Source organism: Doryrhamphus excisus, linkage group LG7, assembly GCF_037039965.1.
Source record: "Doryrhamphus excisus strain RoL-2023G ecotype Guam linkage group LG7, RoL_Dexc_Guam_v1.1, whole genome shotgun sequence".
In the NCBI taxonomy this organism is placed as follows: Eukaryota; Metazoa; Chordata; class Actinopteri; order Syngnathiformes; family Syngnathidae; genus Doryrhamphus; species Doryrhamphus excisus.
Genome location: NC_136363.1, coordinates 18,396,009 through 18,413,431, shown reverse-complemented (window position 1 = coordinate 18,413,431; position 17,423 = coordinate 18,396,009). Strand labels below are relative to the sequence as shown.

General features: G+C 39.4%; 3 protein-coding genes across 7 annotated transcripts in view; 2 read left to right on the top strand and 1 right to left on the bottom strand.

Annotated features, from left to right (window-relative positions):
- apbb1ip (amyloid beta (A4) precursor protein-binding, family B, member 1 interacting protein) overlaps positions 1 to 6,168 on the top strand; it is a 35,016-nt gene extending 28,848 nt beyond the window's left edge. For 3 of the 4 annotated variants that reach the window (XM_058060614.2, XM_058060612.2, XM_058060613.2), the window contains 3 exons: positions 3,563 to 3,661; positions 3,731 to 3,824; positions 5,301 to 6,168. In XM_058060614.2, coding sequence (XP_057916597.2) covers positions 3,563 to 3,661; positions 3,731 to 3,824; positions 5,301 to 6,004 — 897 coding nt within the window. In that variant the 3' untranslated portion in view covers positions 6,005 to 6,168. The remainder of the gene's footprint in view (positions 1 to 3,562; positions 3,662 to 3,730; positions 3,825 to 5,300) is intronic. The other variant, XM_058060615.2, reaches the window with a different exon arrangement.
- On the bottom strand, positions 5,779 to 13,289 carry LOC131109059 (protein nucleotidyltransferase YdiU-like). Its single transcript, XM_058060618.2, has 19 exons — positions 12,461 to 13,289; positions 12,272 to 12,390; positions 12,066 to 12,194; positions 10,919 to 10,983; positions 10,793 to 10,849; positions 10,627 to 10,725; positions 10,186 to 10,253; positions 10,019 to 10,106; positions 9,876 to 9,945; positions 8,618 to 8,690; positions 8,475 to 8,558; positions 8,274 to 8,403; positions 8,168 to 8,212; positions 8,008 to 8,089; positions 6,809 to 6,901; positions 6,593 to 6,713; positions 6,450 to 6,529; positions 6,229 to 6,384; positions 5,779 to 5,926 (listed from the first exon to the last, which is right to left on the bottom strand). Exons 1-18 carry the CDS (start codon positions 12,690 to 12,692, stop codon positions 6,262 to 6,264), a joined length of 1,758 nt encoding a protein of 585 aa, XP_057916601.2. The 5' UTR covers positions 12,693 to 13,289; the 3' UTR covers positions 5,779 to 5,926; positions 6,229 to 6,261.
- On the top strand, positions 13,066 to 17,421 carry pdss1 (prenyl (decaprenyl) diphosphate synthase, subunit 1). 2 transcript variants are annotated; one of them, XM_058060622.2, is made up of 11 exons: positions 13,066 to 13,252; positions 13,983 to 14,038; positions 14,121 to 14,244; positions 14,313 to 14,443; positions 14,509 to 14,650; positions 14,714 to 14,825; positions 14,943 to 15,052; positions 15,125 to 15,205; positions 15,289 to 15,402; positions 15,467 to 15,547; positions 16,430 to 17,421. In XM_058060622.2, the coding sequence occupies exons 1-11, from the start codon at positions 13,097 to 13,099 to the stop codon at positions 16,568 to 16,570; spliced, it is 1,248 nt and encodes a 415-aa protein (XP_057916605.2). In that variant the 5' UTR covers positions 13,066 to 13,096; the 3' UTR covers positions 16,571 to 17,421. The 2 variants fall into 2 exon arrangements, with proteins under 2 accessions (XP_057916605.2, XP_078648435.1); XM_078792309.1 differs by having other exon boundaries at positions 14,943 to 15,205.
- The last annotated feature ends 2 nt before the right edge of the window (positions 17,422 to 17,423 follow it).

The following is a 17,423-nucleotide window of genomic DNA, read 5'->3' as shown; positions in this document are numbered from 1 at the left end:
TGTACATGAAGTATAGTAAGGCTATAGTAAGGCATTTTTTTCATTTTTTGGACATGAAGTATAGTAAGGCTATAGTAAGGCATTTTTTTCATTTTTTGGACATGTATAGTAAGGCTATAGTAAGGCATTTTTTTTCATTTTTTGGACATGAAGTATAGTAAGGCTATAGTAAGGCACCTTTTGGACATGAAGTATAGTAAGGCTATAGTAAGGCACCTTTTGGACATGATGTATAGTAAGGCTATAGTAAGGCATTTTTTTCATTTTTTGGACATGATATATAGTAAGGCTATAGTAAGGCATTTTTTTCTTTTTTTGGACATGAAGTATAGTAAGGCTATAGTAAGGCATTTTTTGGACATGAAGTATAGTAAGGCTATAGTAAGGCATTTTTTTCATTTTTTGGACATGAAGTATAGTAAGGCTATAGTAAGGCACTTTTTGGACATGAAGTATAGTAAGGCTATAGTAAGGCATTTTTTTCATTTTTTGGACATGATGTATAGTAAGGCTATAGTAAGGCATTTTTTTCATTTTTTGGACATGAAGTATAGTAAGGCTATAGTAAGGCATGTTTTTCATTTTTTGGACATGAAGTATAGTAAGGCTATAGTAAGGCATTTTTTTCATTTTTTGGACATGATGTATAGTAAGGCTATAGTAAGGCATTTTTTTTCATTTTTTGGACATGAAGTATAGTAAGGCTATAGTAAGGCACCTTTTGGACATGAAGTATAGTAAGGCTATAGTAAGGCACCTTTTTCATTTTTTGGACATGAAGTATAGTAAGGCTATAGTAAGGCATTTTTTGGACATGATGTATAGTAAGGCTATAGTAAGGCATTTTTTCTTCATTTTTTGGACATGAAGTATAGTAAGGCTATAGTAAGGCAGTTTTTGGACATGAAGTATAGTAAGGCTATAGTAAGGCATTTTTTTCATTTTTTGGACATGATGTATAGTAAGGCTATAGTAAGGCATTTTTTTCATTTTTTGGACATGAAGTATAGTAAGGCTATAGTAAGGCATTTTTTGGACATGATGTATAGTAAGGCTATAGTAAGGCATTTTTTCTTCATTTTTTGGACATGAAGTATAGTAAGGCTATAGTAAGGCAGTTTTTGGACATGAAGTATAGTAAGGCTATAGTAAGGCATTTTTTTCATTTTTTGGACATGAAGTATAGTAAGGCTATAGTAAGGCACTTTTTGTACATGAAGTATAGTAAGGCTATAGTAAGGCACTTTTTGGACATGAAGTATAGTAAGGCTATAGTAAGGCATTTTTTTCATTTTTTGGACATGAAGTATAGTAAGGCTATAGTAAGGCATTTTTTTCATTTTTTGGACATGAAGTATAGTAAGGCTATAGTAAGGCACTTTTTGTACATGAAGTATAGTAAGGCTATAGTAAGGCATTTTTTTTCATTTTTTGGACATGAAGTATAGTAAGGCTATAGTAAGGCATTTTTTGGACATGAAGTATAGTAAGGCTATAGTAAGGCATTTTTTTCATTTTTTGGACATGTATAGTAAGGCTATAGTAAGGCATTTTTTTTCATTTTTTGGACATGAAGTATAGTAAGGCTATAGTAAGGCATTTTTTGGACATGAAGTATAGTAAGGCTATAGTAAGGCAATTTTTTCATTTTTTGGACATGATGTATAGTAAGGCTATAGTAAGGCACTTTTTTCATTTTTTGGACATGAAGTATAGTAAGGCTATAGTAAGGCATTTTTTTCATTTTTTGGACATGTATAGTAAGGCTATAGTAAGGCATTTTTTTCATTTTTTGGACATGAAGTATAGTAAGGCTATAGTAAGGCACCTTTTGGACATGAAGTATAGTAAGGCTATAGTAAGGCACCTTTTGGACATGATGTATAGTAAGGCTATAGTAAGGCATTTTTTTCATTTTTTGGACATGATATATAGTAAGGCTATAGTAAGGCATTTTTTTCTTTTTTTGGACATGAAGTATAGTAAGGCTATAGTAAGGCATTTTTTGGACATGAAGTATAGTAAGGCTATAGTAAGGCATTTTTTTCATTTTTTGGACATGAAGTATAGTAAGGCTATAGTAAGGCACTTTTTGGACATGAAGTATAGTAAGGCTATAGTAAGGCATTTTTTTCATTTTTTGGACATGATGTATAGTAAGGCTATAGTAAGGCATTTTTTTCATTTTTTGGACATGAAGTATAGTAAGGCTATAGTAAGGCATGTTTTTCATTTTTTGGACATGAAGTATAGTAAGGCTATAGTAAGGCATTTTTTTCATTTTTTGGACATGATGTATAGTAAGGCTATAGTAAGGCATTTTTTTCATTTTTTGGACATGAAGTATAGTAAGGCTATAGTAAGGCATTTTTTGGACATGAAGTATAGTAAGGCTATAGTAAGGCACTTTTTTCATTTTTTGGACATGAAGTATAGTAAGGCTATAGTAAGGCATTTTTTGGACATGATGTATAGTAAGGCTATAGTAAGGCATTTTTTCTTCATTTTTTGGACATGAAGTATAGTAAGGCTATAGTAAGGCAGTTTTTGGACATGAAGTATAGTAAGGCTATAGTAAGGCATTTTTTTCATTTTTTGGACATGATGTATAGTAAGGCTATAGTAAGGCATTTTTTTCATTTTTTGGACATGAAGTATAGTAAGGCTATAGTAAGGCATTTTTTGGACATGATGTATAGTAAGGCTATAGTAAGGCATTTTTTCTTCATTTTTTGGACATGAAGTATAGTAAGGCTATAGTAAGGCAGTTTTTGGACATGAAGTATAGTAAGGCTATAGTAAGGCATTTTTTTCATTTTTTGGACATGAAGTATAGTAAGGCTATAGTAAGGCACTTTTTGGACATGAAGTATAGTAAGGCTATAGTAAGGCACTTTTTGGACATGAAGTATAGTAAGGCTATAGTAAGGCATTTTTTTCATTTTTTGGACATGAAGTATAGTAAGGCTATAGTAAGGCACTTTTTGTACATGAAGTATAGTAAGGCTATAGTAAGGCATTTTTTTCATTTTTTGGACATGAAGTATAGTAAGGCTATAGTAAGGCACTTTTTGTACATGAAGTATAGTAAGGCTATAGTAAGGCATTTTTTGGACATGAAGTATAGTAAGGCTATAGTAAGGCACTTTTTGGACATGAAGTATAGTAAGGCTATAGTAAGGCACTGTTTGGACATGATGTATAGTAAGGCTATAGTAAGGCACTTTTTTCATTTTTTGGACATGAAGTATAGTAAGGCTATAGTAAAGTATGTCAAAAGAAGAGTACAATTAGAAGAAGTGAAAGTTGACACTTTTTATTGAAATGGTACATTTCCTCTTAAGGGAAGTGAAAAACGATGACCTTGTTAATATTCTTGTATGGTGCCAAGTCTGCCATTGTAACAAAGAGGAGGATGATATAAATCATGTTAATAATGGCGGAGAGTCATCAATGGATGTTCCCATGACTTTATGGGGCAGCCTGCCCCCTTGTGGTTGCTTGGTGCTGTACAAACACAACCTCGACAATCACATTGATCATACAGTATGTGTCTCCTCAGCATCCCCAGATCCAGAAGGACTCTCAATACATCAAGTACCTGTGTTGTGACGATGCTTGGACTATGAACATCTGGGTGACTGGAATCCGCATCGCAAAGGTATATTATCAATGCAAGATCATCATGGGGACGATGGACTGAAGATATCTGGTTCACTCTTCTTTCCAGTACGGTGCCTCTTTGTATGAAAACTACAAAGCCGCAGAGAAGAAGGTGGCCATGGGTTCCGTGTGGGCCAACCGCAGCGTTCCATCAACACAAAGTAGGCACCAGTGCACACATTGATTTTTATTTTCACACAGAGTGGAGGAATGACATTTGACATGAAGTTGTGTGACTTACCAACAACAGGAGTCCTGTTCTGGTTGGATTTGAGTGATCAGAAACATACTTCTGGTTAGTTTCTTGGGTTACTCAAAACATGGTGCGTTCAAAAGAGTCATACATTTGCATGACCAAATTGCTTGTCTTGTCTGTGACGTCGTATTAATGCGTGGTATTGTTGTGTATGTGATGAAGCGTCCATCCTCATCACATGGCCAGCCGATAGCACGCATTAATACAATGTCAGAGACGAGTCAAGCAATTTGGTCATGCAAATATATATATGTATGTGTGTATATATATGCGTATGTGTATATTTACATACCTACATACATATGTATATATATATATATATATATATATATATATATATATATATATACACATATACACACACACACACACACATTACATGTATGTATATATACACACGTATGTATGTATATATACACGTATATATACACGTATGTATGTATATATACACGTATATATACACGTATGTATACACGTATATATACACGTATGTATACGTGTATGTATACACGTATATATACACGTATGTATACGTGTATGTATACGTGTATGTATACACGTATATATACACGTATGTATACGTGTATGTATACACGTATGTATACGTGTATGTATACACGTATGTATACGTGTATGTATACACGTATGTATACGTGTATGTATACACGTATGTATACGTGTATGTATACACGTATGTATACGTGTATGTATACACGTATGTATGCACGTATGTATACGTGTATGTATACACGTATGTATACGTGTATGTATACACGTATGTATACGTGTATGTATACACGTATGTATACGTGTATGTATACACGTATGTATACGTGTATGTATACACGTATGTATACGTGTATATATACACGTATGTATACACGTATGTATACGTGTATGTATACACGTATGTATACGTGTATGTATACACGTATGTATACGTGTATGTATACACGTATGTATACGTGTATATATACACGTATATACTATATACGTATGTGTGTATATGTACGTTTGTATGTGTATATGTATGTATGTGTATATGTATGTGTGTGTGTATATATATATATATATATATACACATACATACGTATATACATACATACGTATATACATACATACGTATGTATGTGTGTGTATATATATATATATGTGTGTGTGTGTATATATATATATATATGTGTGTGTGTATATATATATATATATGTGTGTGTGTATATATATACACACACACACACCTCTTGAACCCATGTTTTGAGTAACCCTCAAAATGAACTGGAACTAGTTTCTCCTCACTGAAACTGGTGTAAGTCCCAGTTAATGGAGATGTCATACATGACAAATAATGTCAACTGTCCCTTTAACTGTTTCCTTCTGCCAGATGCATCACCTAGCCAGGTGGCCAACGGGCATGCTGTCAATCATCCATCCATCACTCAGGTACACAGAGGATGCATTCAGACCTATCATGCACATACAAAATGTCCCTGTCCTTCACAGGACAACAGTCTACCTGGACCGCCTCCGCCTCCACCGCCTCCTCCTCCTGCAGCCCATGTCGGCTTTCCTCCACCACCACCCCCACCTCCACCTCCACCCATGAGTTCCTCCAAACCTATCCCCCAGCCACGACATCTACCCACCAACTTCCCTCCTCCACCTGTGGACGACAATTCCGAAGCCCCACCAGACTTCCTCCCACCACCCCCTCCGGCACCTGGCTTTGGCTCCTTGCCACCTCCCCCTCCCCCCCTCAGCACCCTGCCACCACCCCCTCCCCCCCTCAGCACCCTGCCACCTCCCCCTCCCCCCCTCACCACAATGCCACTTCCTCCGCCACCCCAGCCTGCCTTTTTACCACCGCCGCCTCCTCCACTCACAGGAGCACTTCCGCCACCTCCACCGCCACCTCCGTCGATGTCCACTGCCCCACCAAGAGCACCACTGCGGCCTTCTGGGTCGGTGAAGAAGGTACCTCCTCCTCCACCAAAGCGGACTACACCTGCCCTGCATGGAGGAGGAGGAGGAGGAGGAGACTTTATGTCAGAACTGATGCTCGCCATGCAGAAGAAGAAGCACCATTAGTTGATGACCTGACAATGTTTACAATTTGTGCTTAGCAATTAAACCTTCAAAGCTAAAATGATACGCATTGGAATTTAAACATTTGTAAAGGTGTGTAAATACTCTTACAAAAAAACATTTGTATATAATCACTAATTAAACAATTTAACAATCTATTTTAATGTGAATTTGTTCTAGGAAATATTGAGAAGTAGCCTAGTATAAGAATAATGTGTAGTTCTTACTTTGGCATCTTGGAGCTGGGGTGGTTGGATCCCTCAAGATGAGCAGCTGACCTTTAACCTCTGAGCCCACCTTGGAGGCCTTGCTGCATAGCCTGCTTCCTCTGCTGAGCTTTGAGTGATGAAAGGCAAGGAGAGGATGCGGTGCAGCAGCGCCACCTAGTGGACACAATCAATCAAGCTGTGACATAAAAGGCTACTGTCCATTGAAATTGAACGCTTACCTCTGAGAAATCATTCATCTCTGCTTTCCTGATGGCCGACTCTGCCATCCAGTTCCTCAGCACGTAACGCGGGTTCACACCTGCAGGTAAACGACATTGCATTTCGTTTGTCTTGTCACAGGATCGCTTTAACATCATTTTACCTTTCATCCTTGCTTGGCGGGTTGCATCTTGGTCATGTGACTGCCTGCTGAGGCGCTGCAGGTACATGCTCAGCCAGTCTGCAAAGAGTCCATGTGATGACAAGTCCTCCAGAGCCCAGGCCTGACAACCCATGAGCACAAATGTATATTTAAAAAAGTAATATCATTCCATCCACGCTATTGGCCATTATTTCCGGTACTGAAAGAGTGTAGCACCTGTGTGAAGTTGCGGTTGTGGAGCTGCGGCGCTGAAGCCTCACTCAGCTGTCTGAAGGTCATTGGAAAGTCGGCCTGCGTGTCTTCCATCACCTGGACAACATTGACAAGCGACTCAGTTGTTTGCATTGCACCATCCTGACAGCTGTATAATAATAGTAGTCCCTTGCTACCTTTGGCTGTATTACAATACTATATTGGGTAATACGAGTGGAAAGCCACCATTGCAATACATCGATGAGGTCATAGCAGGAAATGTGCTGTCCCCAAAACAAGGCAATGTTAACATGTTATTTATTATGTCTGTCTTTATCTACTATATTGGCTAATACAAACGTAAAGGTGATAAAGTTAACCACCATATTTACAAGATGCTAAACAGGTTTCTTAATGCCACTTATGCCATGCTACTGAATACTACTGTATACTAAATACTACCAATATACTGTATTTTCTGGACTATAAGTCACACTTTTTTTCATAGGTTGCCTGTTCCTGCGACTTATAAATGAAAAAAATATTTATGTTACATAAAGACTGGACACCTTTTCTGTTCATGTTTATTTTTTTGTGTAGCTGTTAGCATTGTGTTAGCATATATTACACCTATTCAGCCTGTTCTATATTCTTTTATTATTGTTAGAACTTGCCTTCCAAGAGGACGTAATGTCTGTTTTGGTCAAGTCGTTAAAATAAATTACCTGCAAAAAATGCGACTTATGCTCCAGTGCGACTTATGGTTTTTTTCTACCTAATTATGCATTTTTGGCCTTGTGCGACTTATACTCCAGAAAATACGGTACACAAATGTTTAGTCTTATTGAATAGTACTGTATCCTGAATACTACCAATATATTATATGTATTTTCCGGACTATAAGTCGCACTTTTTTTCATAGGCTGGCTGTTCCTATGACTTATACTCCAGAGTTATTATATAAACTTATATTATAAACTTATATATACTTATAAATGAAAAAACTATTTATGTTACATACAACACTGGACACCTTTTTGTTCATGTTTATTTCTCTTGTAGCTGAAGAACCATTGAGTTAGCACCTATTCAGTGCGACTTATGTATGTTTTTCTTCTGTCTAGTTATGCATTTTTGGCTTTGTGCGACTTGTAGTCCAGAAAATACAGTAATCCCCTCGGTCAAGGTAGACTTAGTGATCCGGGTCGTGTATTGGAACTCACCTGAAGTAGGAGAGCGATGATGTCATCATCTTCCACGTCGTCACCAAGAAGACCCAGTTTGGCTTTGAACAGCTGATGAATCCTACCAACATGCCAGAAACATAGATTGATCCATAGATTGATCCATACTGTATATCCATCCATCAATAGATGGACTTACCTTGCCTTGTAGATGTCCGCGTATCCCTTTAACACTCTCTCCGCCCTAAAGAACCAAAAAATAAGCAGGTTGCTGCGTACGTCACATGGTTCCTCGTCTTCCTTACGCTTGCTGTTGTCCTGCAGTGAGAAGCGGCCTGAGAGCGTCCAGCAGCTTGTCCAGGTTGAAGAAGCCCACGCCGGCTTGCCGCCCCACGCTGTACCGACCCTCATCGTCTGATGTGTTAGGGACAAAACCTGAAACGGTTGGGATACGGGTGAAACTATGCTCTCTCTGTGGCGTCGAGAAGGAAGGAAGACGTACGCACCGGGGTTGTAGGAGTCCATGAAACCGAAGGGGCCGTAGTCGATGGTGATGGACACGAGGCTGAAGTTGTCGGTGTTGCACACGCCTACGGCGACCAGGGTGTCAGTCGATGTGCGCGTGGGATGTGTCACGTGAGCTTCTCACCGTGTGCAAAGCCGACGGAGGTCCACTGAGCTATTAGATGTGCCGTGTCGTTCACCACACGGGAATAAAACGCCTACAAACACAACCAGGAAGTTAATACAGTGAACTCAGTCGCTAACAAACACGTATCGATGAGGCTATTGTGTATTTTTTTTTTGAGTGAGAGGCAAAAACAGGTGATGACGCCGCTGCACATTAGAAGACATCAAGTGTGGTGCAGTTCTTAGCTGTAAAAATGGCCACTAGGTGGCGGAAGTGCTTCTTCCTCATGTAAATAGGATACCAGGAAGTGAAGAGCCATGGCCGTCCATTCATTCTATTGCTTATCCTCACCAGGGTGGTGGGGGGGTGCTGGAGCCTATCCCAGCTGTCTTTCGGCGAGAGGCGGGGTACACCCTGGACTGGTGGCCAGCCAATCACAGGGCACATATAGACAAACAACCATTCACACTCACATTCATACCTATGGACAATTTGGAGACGCTAATTAACCTAGCATGTTTTTTTGGAATGTGGGAGGAAACCGGAGTACCCGGAGAAAACCCACGCAAACTCCACACAGAGATGGAGGGTGGAATCGAACTCGGGTCTCATAGCTGTGTGGCATACGCGCTAATCACTTGACCACCGTGCAGCCTAATGATGTAACAATTGGAAATAAATGATTTTCAAGTAAAACAACCAGTTTTATGTTATGGTGGCTACATTTTTCTGTTTTTCCTCCCTTTTTTGGGTTGAAAACAGATCTTAGATTCTGTTCTTTAGTAATGAGCAGTAGAACATAAGTTTCTATTTCTGATGAAAGATGAGCTTCTAATCTTTCTTTTGGTAATCAACCCAACAACACAATATTCTATGTGTCTTGAAAGATCAGTCCAAATCCTGTAAAATTCCCGGGAGTTAAATAGTACAGTCCAGAACATCCTCAAAGTAAGATTCAATATGAATAAATGGAATATTTTATTTTGGTAGTGTCTGGACAGTGTACTTCCTGTGGTGTCTGTTGTGATACCATTCATTCAAACCTGCAATGAATGTCCTTGCATCACTGGAGTGCCTCAGCAAACAATTACTGACACCTAGTGGCCAATGTGGAATACTACGTTACAATTGTGCCTTGTGGTTGTATTTTAGGTCAATTAGCCATTTTGATGCTTGAGAATGTTTAATTTAGGCAAATAATCAGTGCAATATGTATTTTGTTGACTGATATCATTTAGTGTACATATAAATGGAGCTAATATAATATTTGACTTACCAAATATTTATCAGAGTGGTCCGACTTGATGGAAGGAAAATGCTCTTCGATGACAAAGTCTAGTAGCTTTCTGAAAATCCACAAAAACAGAAAGCTAGTCAAACACACAAACCAACACAAGAGCATCATGAGGTCCGGCTCACCTGAGAAGATCCAGCTCTCCGCTATGAGACAAAATCTCCAACGAGCCAATCCGGAACCAGGATTTGGCTAAGCGGAGTACGACGGCTCCTGAGGGGGAGGGGGCGACACCGCATGTGATCAGCTACTACACAGTCATCGGGATTACGCAATGAGCGATAAAAGTCACCTCTTTCTGCTCTCACGTTGCCGTCGTAGAACTGGTCCCTCAACACTGGCTCGTCACTCACGACGAAACTGGAAGAAAAAGCATTGAAAAGGTGAAAATTGGTGCTGTCATTCATCCACTTGGCCGCATTGCTCCGCCCACACGCCGTGACCAAAATACTAGATGCCCAACAGAATCTCTACAGGAAGTCAATTGTTTGATTGGCAATCATAACAATCAATACAAACCGATGTGATGTTGCACTAGCATAGCATGTAGCATTAGCCTGCTCTCTCTCTCTCCCTGCTCTCTCTCTCTCTCTCTCCCCTTCTCTCTCTGTTTCCCCTTCTTTCTCTCTCTCCCCTTCTCTCTCCTTCCCCCCTCTCACTCTCTCTCTCTCCCCTTCTCTCTCTCTCTCTCCCCTTCCCCCCCCCCCTCTCTCACTCTCTCTCTCTCTCTCACCTGGCGGCTCTGCTGGTGGGCACACCCAGGAAGTGCATGGCCTCGCTACCAAGGAACTCTCTGAGCGACGAGCGAATCACGGCTCGGCCGTCTCCCGACCTGCCGTGGGGTGACGACGGACATTCGTAAACGTAGACGGGCAAAGCCTCCATGCCGATTGGGCTACCTTGAATAGGGGGTCTTTCCGGAACCTTTCAGCTGCAGTTCCCATGTGTCCCCTTTCCTGGTAAACAAACATTCCACCTGGAATACTTCATCAGCCACGGAAGATACAGCAACGATATTCTCTTACCTGTTGGTATACTGACCAAGGAGATGTGCTCGGCCATCGCCTAGCTGGCCTGCCCAGTAGCCAAACTGGAAAACAAACAATGTCAATAACTACAAAATGCAATAAAACCACAGAAACTTAGGACTTTTAGAAAGTGTTATGAAAGTGTGACGACGACCATAGAACAAGACATGGAAGTAATTAGTACACTTATCGCTACATAACAATAAAACATTCATATACAATACACCTGATGGTCAATATTGTTGAAATGTTACTTCAATGACCGCCTATACTGTTAAAAAAGGTTCCCTGATGGACACAGCTTGACCCTGGAACAGACTATTCCATTGTTGGCTGTGGGGAAAACTACAAATACAAACAAATCAGGGACACACTGATTGGCTTTGACTTTTCCTATTGAGGTTAACACATCACAGTATGACACTGCAACGAGAAATTACGCCCTCTTGTGGTCATGAGCATCCATCAATTTTATTCTTATTTTAAAAAATTCTTTAAACAAAGTGAGTTGTATTGTATTACTGATAGTTTACTCAGTTGTACCTGCTTTTTTCTAAACACACATCTCTTGGAATTTATCTGCATGTCACACACAGCAAAAATGGGAAAATTAGCAGTAGTTTATAAGAATAAAGTGAAAATGTTAACAGAAAAAAACAGTAATACTTTTACGAGAATAACATTATTTATGCGGACAAAAATTACACATATTACAGAAAAATTTAATTTTGTTGTCATTTTGGGGGGGAAATTAAATTGCACAAAAAAATAGCATGTTACAGGAATAAGGTTAAAATTTTATGGGAATTAAATAATTAAAAAATAATTTATAAGTAATACTTTATGAGAATAACATATGCGGACAAAAATTACATAAATATTACAGAAAAATTACATTTAGTTGTCATTTTGAGGGGAAATTAAATTGCACAAAAAATAGCATGTTACAGGAATAAGGTTAAAATTTTATGGGAATAAAATCATTTTAAAAATTATTTCTAGGTAATACTTTTACAAGAATAAAATTATGCGGACAAAAATTACATAAATATTATGGAAAAATTACATTTAGTTGTCATTTTGGGGGGAAATTTGAACATACTTCTGTCACTCCAGACTTCCTCGCCTGATATAGCTTTCATACCTGATGGCCTCCATATCTGTGTGCCAGAGGCTGAGAGCCTGGTAGACGCTGTCCTCCACTGATATAGAGCAGGAAATCCTCTGACTGGGTCACAGCCATGTCCAAATCCAAGAGCCCTTCTAGAACATCCTGTAAATGGATCATTGCATGTGAGATTCATATTTCAGCTGTATTAAAAATGCAGTTTTGTTTGAAATTATTGTTACTTTTGAAACTGCAGCCAATCTCAATGGGCCTTTTAGGGGAGTCGGGCTGGACTCAGAGAAGATGCAGTTCTTCACAGTGCGGACTGCGTTCCCCTGGACTTCATCGATGGGAAAAGCCCCTGCAGAACAAAAACATCAGAGGAGGATCCACCAAAATGTATAATCTAAATAATGTTATTGTTTTCTTACCTTTGAGCTTCTCATTGGAGACTCTGAAGTGGTCCAGGTTCTGTATGAGGTTCAAAACACTTGCATTCCACCTAGAATTTATTATTTGTGCACGTGACTGCTGGCCTGACAGGAAAATGTCCTGAATTTGACACTCAGAATCAGCCTTATGGCAAAAGTCAAGCATGTGGACTATAGTCATGCTTGTTGCTGCTACCACTGTGAATAACACTACTTCAGGAAGGCACCACATGTCAACTCCACGTCTGTGTCAATTGTCTAATGTTCGGACGATTTAAGACGTTACGTCTTACAGTAAATAACATATGGGGGCTTGCTAAAGTTAGCTCGTTAGCAATTAGCAACCTCTGTAAATAACATGGGGGCTTGCTAAAGTTAGCTTGTTCGCTATTAGCAACCCTACTCGCGGCGCTATCTGTTGTCGCCAATCAACCAAAAATAGTGAGACTAGTGAAAACAGTGCACATAGGAACGAAACAACGTATAAATCCGACTTTATGGCGAGTTTACACGGAAGTAAGTCGTTATTTACAACAGGCTAGCACTTGGTTAGCATACAGCGAACGCTTACGCAATGGTCGATGTCACTCACCAACTTCCTGTTCCGGTCCCGCTGCTGCACGCGCACGGGCGAAAATGGCGGCCCCACTGTGGCGGCAATGCCAAAGGTGGAGTATCGGCAACACCGGGACGAGTTTACTAGAAGCCCAGTGGCACTTTAGAGTCAGGCCGGGATCTGTTTCTGTTGTGTCCAGTGGGCGGGCGAGCTGGAGCTCCTGGCCGGGTGACGAGGTGAGTGTGTCGGGATGGGAGTCGCTGTCAGGGAAGGTCATTTGGTTATTTAAAAGTGAAGGGAGTTGTCAGTCGGTCCTTCTTTGGGCTTAGAATACCGCTCAAGATGGTATACTTTTCGTACTTCCGGTCTTGTAATTGCACGAGTGTCCTGTAATAACTTTATGTGACAGGGGTCAATAACCTGTGCTCAATACGGCTGCACCTCCTTATATGCATCAGCGGAAATACATCGTACTACTACGTCTTCATTCATTCATTTGTATTTCCTAACATTTAGTCTTTTAATTTGAAGCGTTTTATTATCTTATCTGTCCTACTTATATTACATTGATAATTATGATTATGACAAGATGATCATAGTTGTCATACATACACATTCATAAGCTACTGTACACTGAAACTATAAAACGTGTCAATCAATAGCACACTAACTATCTATATTATTAAAAAAACGAGTATCTTCAGTATTAAATTATGTATTAAAAATACATATGTGAAGAAAAAAGTATTAAATAAAAGGACAACTAGCTACTGTAAAAAAAAAAATTCTACATTAGAAAAAATAGAATATATTAGAATAAAAAATATTTTTGGGGAGATTTATTCTAAGCAAAAAATTTTGTAAAAATTATAATTTGGTTTCCTAGTTATGTTTATGCGAACTAAAAATAGTTTTACTTTCAGATTAGATTGTGCATACATAAACAGTCTAATAATTGTGTTGCAGCCATTATTACAACCAAAGCAGAGAGTCATACAGAGGAGTACATTACCCGGTACCAGGTGAGATTTTGTATTTTATTTTAAAGATTCTATTACAGTGTTACCATTGAATGAAAAATAATAATAGTATGTATTTCTCCAGACATGAACCCCGGCTATTGTATGCATCATATTCCTGTAAGAATGTTCACAGTGATGCCAAGCTGAAAGACCCCTTCATGCTAGCCCAGAAAGATTTAGCAAGCTTGTATGATGACATCAAAAAAGTGAGTAATAAATACAATTCTAAAATTAGAATTAGACTTGTATTTATTGAAATTGTGGTCCTTTACAGGAATTGTTTGTATCCAAAGAGGAGCTGAAGTCTTTATGTGACTACTACTTTGATGGAAAGGGTAAATCCATCCGGCCGATGATCGTGGTCCTCATGGCGCGTGCCCTCAACATCCATAGCGACAGAGCAGGGTAAACACACACATTGTAGTAAGTAACCATGATGAAGTGTTTGATCTCCTTTTGGTTATCTCCAGAGACCTTCTCCCAGGCCAGCGCGCCGTTGCCATGATCTCGGAGATGATCCACACGGCTAGCCTGGTGCACGATGATGTCATCGATGGTTCGGACAAGCGTAGAGGGAAGAGAACCATCAATGACGTATGGGGGGAAAGAAAGGTCAGCGAGAATGAAACGCTAACTCGTTAGCATGTGTGGTTGATTGTGTTTTGTGTCCGTTAGGCCATCTTAGCCGGAGACTTCATACTGTCGGCTGCTTCCACGGCACTGGCTCGCATTGGAAACATCACCGTGGTCAAAGTGTTGTCACAGGTCATCGAGGATCTAGTCAGAGGTAATTGTGTTGATGCACCGTGTGCATCCAATAAGAATTGAGCTTCTTGCAGCTTACGGTATCTATAAAAATGGTGAACATACTCACTAGCCTAATAATTCCAGTCCTGCCTCGCAGGAGAGTTCATGCAGCTGGGTTCCAAGGAGAACGAGAACGAGCGCTTCAAACACTACCTGGAGAAAACCTTCAAGAAGACGGCCAGCTTGATCGCTAACAGTTGCAAAGCAGTATGTACGTTCTGTCTGCACAATTTCTACACTACGTTCTGGTTTTTTTTCACTCTTTTCTTCACCCTTAAGGTGTCCATTTTAGTCAATTCAGACCCGGACATTCATGAGATAGCGTACCAGTACGGGAGGAATGTTGGCATCGCGTTTCAGGTTAGCAATATGGACACAAGTATTGGGACACAAGGCCCAGAGTTGTCCAAAATGAGCCGCTGGGTTCTTTCTCCTCCGTTCAGCTGGTGGACGATGTGTTGGACTTCACCACAGGCGCCAGTCAGCTTGGGAAGCCCTCGGCGGCGGACCTCAAGTTGGGCTTAGCTACAGGACCGGTTCTTTTTGCTTGTCAGCAGGTAATGATTCATAGGAGGCGACATCAATTTAAAGAAAAAGCTCTAATAGATTTATCTACTTCAGTTCCCTGAGCTTCACGCGATGATTATGAGACGCTTCAGCTCCAAAGGAGACGTCGACCGAGCCTGGCAGTACGTCATCCAGGTAGGAGCTAGCTAGATTTATTTGGTAATGGTTTTATTTCATTTGAACATGCATCAGATTACAATTGAATGCATCACATAATCAGCTCACAGTTCCACATGTCCAAAAGGAGTAGGAAAAAGCAAAGCTTATTAAATCCTACCCCTCCATCTGGTACTTTTACAATCAGTAACTGTTACATTTGTTCACTTCCTGCTTTCATAATGTAGTTTTTTTTTATTTTTGTCATGTACAAGGTGATATGACCATACAATGACATAATGGGTACCATAGTAACTTCCTACTTTCCTAATATAGTTTTTTTAATTTATTTTAATTTTATTTTTTTGTCACGTACCAAAGTACGAGGTGATATGACCATACAATGACATAATGGGTACCATAGTAACTTCCTGCTTTCCTAATATAGTTTTTTATTTATTTATTTTAGTTTTATTTAATTTTATTTTTGTCACGTACCAAAGTATGAGGTGATATGACCATACAATGACATAATGGGTACCATAGTAACTTCCTGCTTTCCTAATATAGTTTTTTATTTATTTATTTTAATTTTATTTAATTTTATTTTTTTGTCCCGTACTGAAGTACGAGGTGATATGACCATACAATGACATAATGGGTACCATAGTAACTGTCAATATTTAGTATTGGATGACATTTTTAGGTAATTGGTTATTTTTAGCCTTATACATTATTTTAGCTGTTTGAAGATTAACTATATCAGCAAGTTGAAGTATTTGATTATAGAAATAAGGAGTCTAGGCTGACTAGAAAACATCACTGAATAGGCTGAAAGTCGATTAGAAATCCAGATCTGTAAAACGTAAGCAAATAAGCTTAAAATGCCACCTTTTTTGTTGCGTAATGTTCCCTTCCCAGAGTGACGGCGTACAGCAGACAAACTTCCTGGCGCGGCGATACTGCCAAGAAGCCATCAGACACATCAGCATGCTGCGGCCCTCGGCGGAGCGAGACGCTCTCATCAGGCTCACTGAGATGGTGCTCACCAGAGACAAATGACACCTCTCCTCACCTTCAGGCAGCTAACGCCACCGAACCCTTCCTCTTCCTGCCAGACAGGAACGAGGCCAAAATGAGTGTGAAGATGTCACTCAATGACGTACTGTGACACTTTCTACCTCTATTATGTGAGTCGCAAATTATGGAGTATAACACAAGCCATGTGTACCAAAAATGTATGTAAATAAGTGTGTGTTTATGCTTATTTAAATAGAATCAATGTAATAATAGCAAGGCACTGAGCTGTGATGCTGTTGTACTGTACCGTAACCTTAACGTGTCTAATTCCCGAACCACACTGAAGCTTGTCGTGCACACTTGAAAGGATCATGATGAGAACCCGTTTCGCCAAGTGTCCTGTAACAATCACAGCCTTAATATCAACAAGTACTGCTCAATAAAACACACATTTTTTTTTTAAAACATCAAACTTATTACCGTGTATGTTCAGTTTTAACTCCCAATCAATCACCAACATGGTTGTTGTACATAGAATTGTTTATTATAAAAGGCTGTACATTAAATTTTTTTAATCAACATATTTTACATACAAATGAAGGGCAGAGAGATTTCACTATCCGAGACACTGAGCCTCAATTTGTTGTTGGAAGATGCATAAATGCAAACGTGACAACAAAAAAAAAGACGTGATCTGAGATGGCAAACACCTGAGTGGGAACATAAGAGGATTTCATCATGGCCGCTCATTTGAAAGTAGTTTTTTTAAATTAGACACGGAATGTTTGGGTGCTTTTCACATAAATTGTATGATAATAATGTACTGTACACCAGCTGATGGTTTGGTGTATGGTGCTAGTTTGTTAAAGAATGCTAATAAAAGCACAAATTGATG

Bases quoted from the DNA above. Each gene is read 5' to 3' on its own strand.
- LOC131109059 (XM_058060618.2), bottom strand. From the start codon at position 12,692: ATGTGGTGCCTTCCTGAAGTAGTGTTATTCACAGTGGTAGCAGCAACA. The intron at 10,254-10,626 runs GTGAGAGAGAGA...TTTTTCTTCCAG, and splicing joins CCCACCAGCAGAGCCGCCAG to TTTCGTCGTGAGTGACGAGC. The intron at 6,530-6,592 runs GTAAAATGATGT...GTTTACCTGCAG, and splicing joins CCGCCAAGCAAGGATGAAAG to GTGTGAACCCGCGTTACGTG.
- pdss1 (XM_078792309.1), top strand. From the start codon at position 13,097: ATGGCGGCCCCACTGTGGCGGCAATGCCAAAGGTGGAGTATCGGCAAC. The intron at 14,245-14,312 runs GTGAGTAATAAA...GGTCCTTTACAG, and splicing joins TGTATGATGACATCAAAAAA to GAATTGTTTGTATCCAAAGA. The intron at 14,651-14,713 runs GTCAGCGAGAAT...TGTGTCCGTTAG, and splicing joins ACGTATGGGGGGAAAGAAAG to GCCATCTTAGCCGGAGACTT.